Source organism: Nanorana parkeri, unplaced genomic scaffold, assembly GCF_000935625.1.
Source record: "Nanorana parkeri isolate BGI_ZX_2015 unplaced genomic scaffold, ASM93562v1 scaffold3777, whole genome shotgun sequence".
Lineage (NCBI taxonomy): Eukaryota > Metazoa > Chordata > Amphibia > Anura > Dicroglossidae > Nanorana > Nanorana parkeri.
Window position 1 is genome coordinate 9,140 of NW_017310045.1, and position 5,309 is coordinate 14,448.

The 5,309-nt window shown below is 51.6% G+C and overlaps 1 protein-coding gene across 1 annotated transcript in view; it reads right to left on the reverse strand.

Annotated features, from left to right (window-relative positions):
- LOC108803469 (macrophage-stimulating protein receptor-like) overlaps positions 1-5,309 on the reverse strand; it is a gene marked incomplete at its 5' end in the record, with an annotated part of 24,675 nt that overhangs the window by 743 nt on the left and 18,623 nt on the right. The window contains 7 exons of the mRNA XM_018575310.1: positions 91-264; positions 553-662; positions 2,801-2,982; positions 3,402-3,482; positions 4,477-4,674; positions 4,864-4,962; positions 5,060-5,222. Of these exons, the coding sequence (XP_018430812.1) occupies positions 91-264; positions 553-662; positions 2,801-2,982; positions 3,402-3,482; positions 4,477-4,674; positions 4,864-4,962; positions 5,060-5,222 (1,007 nt within the window). The remainder of the gene's footprint in view (positions 1-90; positions 265-552; positions 663-2,800; positions 2,983-3,401; positions 3,483-4,476; positions 4,675-4,863; positions 4,963-5,059; positions 5,223-5,309) is intronic.

A 5,309-nucleotide genomic window follows, 5' to 3' on the forward strand; every position in this document is an offset into this window, starting at 1 on the left:
ACCCCTGCGGGGGGGGGGGAATATCATGTCGTTATTATACCACATACACGGATGGATTTTCTAACACGTTACACGTGTGTCACCACTCGCCCTCTCACCACGTCACTCTTGGTGGTGAATTTCTGCGTCTGTAAACTCTCCAGCGCCATCCACTTCACCGGCAGCCGAGCGTTCTTATGGCGGCGCACGCTGTAATATTCCTTGTCGAAGACGTCGCGGGCCAGGCCGAAGTCCGCCACCTTCACCCGGAACGTGTCATCCAGCCTGAAACACACGACCACACACGTGACGCCTAGGACCGCCCACGCCTCCAGACTGACATCCACCCAGCAAGGCATACTGATATTTGCATAACTCCTCCCAAGAGCCCGCCCACTGCAGAGAAGAGTCCTGAGGCAGAGTGCTGTGATTGATGACTGGTGGGTGAAACCCTTCATCACCACCTTCGGCAGTTTGTCTCCTGACAGTACATAGAAGACAACTCGCTATTATTGTACAATGGTCAGAGAAATTGGGGCTCCTGCGAGTGCCCGGAACCCCTAAATCACTTACATGCAGTTCCGTGCCGCCAGGTCCCGGTGGACAAACTTCCTCTGGGCCAAATATTCCATTCCCCGGGAAACCTGCAGACCGAACCCGACCAGGTCCTTCACGGTGGGGTTCTGTGTGCACAGAGAGGCAAATCATGATCTGCGTACAATTACTTCAATGAGCCGCACACAGGGGCATAACAATAGCCATAGCAGCCCATGCAGCTGCTATGGGGCCTGGAGGTGGAAGGGGGCCCCATGAAGGATTGCTGAAGTTGCTGCTGACAATGTACCCCTTATGGCATTTGCAATCAAGAAGAGTTAATATCGGGAAGTACAGGAAGAGACAGTGGTTGTCACCTTGCAGGGTGCAGGGGGCCCTTAGCAGCTCCAAAGGGCCACACATTATATGCAATGAATGCAGGAGATAGTGAGAGACTGGAGACACGCTACATGAGACTGCGAGAGATCACCGTCATTACAGCCTCGGTACAGATGAATGCCTCTACTACTGACTATGGGGTCTCCACAGCAAGTACCAAAGGGCCCCATGTCGGGCACCAGGGCTGTAGATGCAAACAAGGACGGGGAGACATTTGTTGGCCATAGACACACCATTTTCCCCGCCACGTATCACAGCCACAGTTTTCCAACGTCCACTGAAAGTTCAGAGAAGAATCTTCTAGATCATTAATTCTATTTTAAGGATCCGAATTCTCTGGCAGGACACACCAAACATTATTTTCGTCTCTTGGCACGTCATGGGGGTACAGACTCTGCGTCCAGCGGCTCGGCACAAAACTTCCCACCGCAGACCGTATCCGGGAAGGACCACGCCGGGGGTCTCTGGAGAGAAGCTGCAATGCCAACCGCCCAGCCGCTTCTAAAGCTCACACGTCTCATCGGGGCCACTTCATTTCCAGCACAGTTATGGAAACTGGTTTCCTCCCTCCTTAGAGTCAGCGAATTCCCTAATGGCAGCCATTGCGGGAATCCGTGGTACTATCTAGGACAGCCTCCGTCAGGCAGGGTTCCCGGGAAGACTCCAGAGGTCACTCGGGGTTCCTTGACTAACCTCTAATGGAACCATTAATTGTGAAGGACATTTTTACTTACAGCGGTCCTACAATGTGGGGCCCTTGTCCTAATAACAAATGCTGACTGCCAAGGTAAAGGAGGGATTTCTGCATTGATCATGTAAAGGATATTCTTCAGCTGTCCATCATTATAAGAGGTTCCTTGGCCCACTGACCATAAATGTAACAGGCCCTTTTCCGCTGACCACCAATGTAGGGGGCATTCCTCCACTGGCCACCAATGGAGGGGGCATTGCACGACTGACCACCAATGTAGGGGGCATTTCTACACTGACCACCAATGTAGGGGGCATTTATCCACTGACCACCAATGTAGGGGGCATTTCTCCACTGACCACCAATGTAGGGGGCATTCCTGCACTGGCCACCAATGTAGGGGGCATTTCTCCACTGACCACCAATGTAGGGGGCATTCCTGCACTGGCCACCAATGTAGGGGGCATTTCTCCACTGACCACCAATGTAGGGGGCATTTCTCCTCTGACCACCGATGGAGGGGGCATTCCTGCACCGGCCACCAATGTAGGGGGCATTTCTCCACTAATCACCAATGTAGGGGGCATTTCTCAGCTGACAACCAATGTAGGGGGCATTTCACCTCTGACCACCGATGGAGGGGGCATTTCTCCACTGACCACCAATGTAAGGAACATTCCTCCACTGACCATCGATGTAGGGGGCATTTCTCCACTGACCACCAATGTAGGGGCATTTCTCCGCTGACCACCTATGGAGAGGGCATTCCTGCGCTGACCACCAATATAGGGGACATTTCTCCAATGTCGAGGGATTTTACGGTGTTCACTTTCTAGTCATTATTTTTTCATCCCCGGGTATATAACGTATGCTTTTTTATGATGATATCTGCAGATCACGGATCATACTCGGGTCACGTGACCCGAACATATATTTATTTTTAGCCGGTGGTCTCCGAGACCTGAAAATGATTTGGAGGGTTCCTCTGAGGCTGGGGAAGGTGAATCCAGAAGGAACGAAGCGCGCGTGTCTGCTCTCTCAGAGAGTTTGTAGAAAGATGGAGGAAATCTCTCCACATACGGAGATTATCTCTGAAGGGTCATCATAGTCCCTGCAGAGGGAACCTCCGAGCTACACTGATCAGAATCATCTTCAGATCCTTGGAAGTGTAATGAACGGAATACATTGTGGACTTACTCTGTCCTCGCTGCGGATAAAGTGTCTCAGGTCCCCATGTGACATGTACGGGAGGACCACCAGGGGAAGACCCTCCTGCGGAAAAAATATCCCAGTGAGGGACAAGACATGCGCGTGATGGAAGCTCTTCATCAGGATCCCTTCCCGAAGGAACTCCTCCACCTCCTCCACATCTGTTATCCCTAAGAAGATGACACACAGTGCTCAGACACCTTCATAAATGGCAAGAACATAACTCCATCAATAATACAAAGTCTTCACATTTGGTTCGGTCCTTGTCACTCTACAGGCTCACTGGATCCACCTCCATCTATTTCCACCTCCTACATCCTTTCTCTTTTTTATTTGTCAGATACAGAGGTACACATATCCTACCACAAAACCCTCAGCTCTGCTCATTGGCTGGCCCTCCAGGTGTTACCTTAGTCCATATGTAATGGACCAATTCTACACCGGCATTACCATCCAATAAAAGTCATTGTATAAGACGGCGTCTAAATGTCCCAGGAAGCCCCAACTGCACGGCTCCCGTAGGCAGGTGGAGCCCCTAAATCACCCCTAGAACAGAGCAACCATCCTGAACCCCGATCCAGGTGCTTACTGTTGAGAGATTTGACAGCGCAGTGCACCTCCTGGCCCTCCTCGTCAATGTACGTCCCATGGTACACACTGCCAAAATGTCCTACAAAGAAAGAGTATGAAGTCAAATCAGTCAGTCTAGACGGGAGATCGTACGTACAAATATCACAATCCCCCAATCCTCTTATACAGTCTCATAAATACAAATCATCTGATCTCCCATTCTGCTCATTCCCCAAGTAGGTCATCATTTCATTTGTCTTTATATAACTCTGAGCATCCCTGTGCTGAGTTCCGGGGTCTGTACACCCACTGTGCCCATTATGAGGGGCCCCCACCATCCCTGTGCTGAGTTCCCGGGTCTGTACACCCGCTGTGCCCATTATGAGGAGCTCCCACCATCCCTGTGCTGAGTTCCCGGGTCTGTACACCCGCTGTGCCCATTATGAGGGGCTCCCACCATCCCTGTGCTGAGTTCCCGGGTCTGTTCACCAGCTGTGCCCATTATGAGGAGCTCCCACCATCCCTGTGCTGAGTTCCCGGGTCTGTACACCCACTGTGCCCATTATGAGGGGCTCCCACCATCCCTGTGCTGAGTTCCCGGGTCTGTACCCCTGCTGTGCCCATTATGAGGAGCTCCCCCCATCCCTGCGCTGAGCCCCCGGGTCTATACACCCGCTGTGCCCATTATGAGGGGCCCCCACCATCCCTGTGCTGAGTTCCCGGGTCTGTACACCCGCTGTGCCCATTATGAGGAGCTCCCACCATACCTGTGCTGAGTTCCCGGGTCTGTACACCCGCTGTGCCCATTATGAGGGTCTCCCACCATCCCTGTGCTGAGTTCCCGGGTCTGTACACCCGCTGTGCCCATTATAATATGGAGAATGTAGCAGGAGAAGCTGAAACACACATCTTCCGGGTGAATAGAACATAGTCGGGAATCATGGCAGGGGGAGAGTATTCAACTCATATAGAAGCCAGAGGCTGACTCACAAGGCTTCGTCTACAACTAAAATATTACCGCTGTGTGGACTGCCCCTTTAAGGAATACCCCCAGTGATGTCTCACTCTGAGATCTGCCCATTTGACATTCTCACCTTTCCCAATGATGCGATCGCGGTGTGTGATCAGGCGGTTCCCCGGAATCAGAACGTCCTTCACCTCATCCAGCAGCTCCGGCCTCAGGTTGTCCAGTACATTGGTGATGAGAAGGGGCATAGAGCTGGCCCCAATACTGCTTGGGGAGTATATGGCACCACGATAGGGCCCCCCGCCAGAGCTGCTGCTAGGAATATCTACATGAGCAGAGAAGAGAGGGAAGGTCAGGAGAAGAACTGATCAATCAGGATGAACACCATTGGTCCCCAGCACAGCAAAGAGCAGAGAGGGAAGGTCAGGAGAAGAAAGGCAGATCTATAAAACGTGTCAATATTTAGTAGAACGAAAGCTCGAAGTTAATGATACAATAAAAGTTTTCCTCTTACAAGACTCTCTGTAGTCGATGTGGAGCGAGTGGGTGGGATGGATCGGGGAGGAGATGGTGTCTCTGTTATTATTTATCAATAATTCCAAATTCTCTACAACTGCAAAAAAAGAAAAACCCAGAAGAAGGATGAGGATCAAATCACAACTCTCCCCATTGCTCTGTGAGCGCGGATATCGAAAATCCCAACTTCTCACCTTTCTTCCTCTTCGCTGAGGTCTGCTGCTTCCAGATCAGGAAGGCCAATGTCAGGCAGATCAATATGGCAGCCACCGTTCCCAGGACGATTCCCAGCACTGGATCCAGGAGATTAACAATCACCACCGTCCCCAGCTCGGTGCACACATTGTCCACACACACCTAGAGATCGGAAGAAAAGGGCGTCAGGGTCACAGATGATGATCACTCTGGACGGAACGCTTCATTCTACAAAGGGCAGACGGGGGG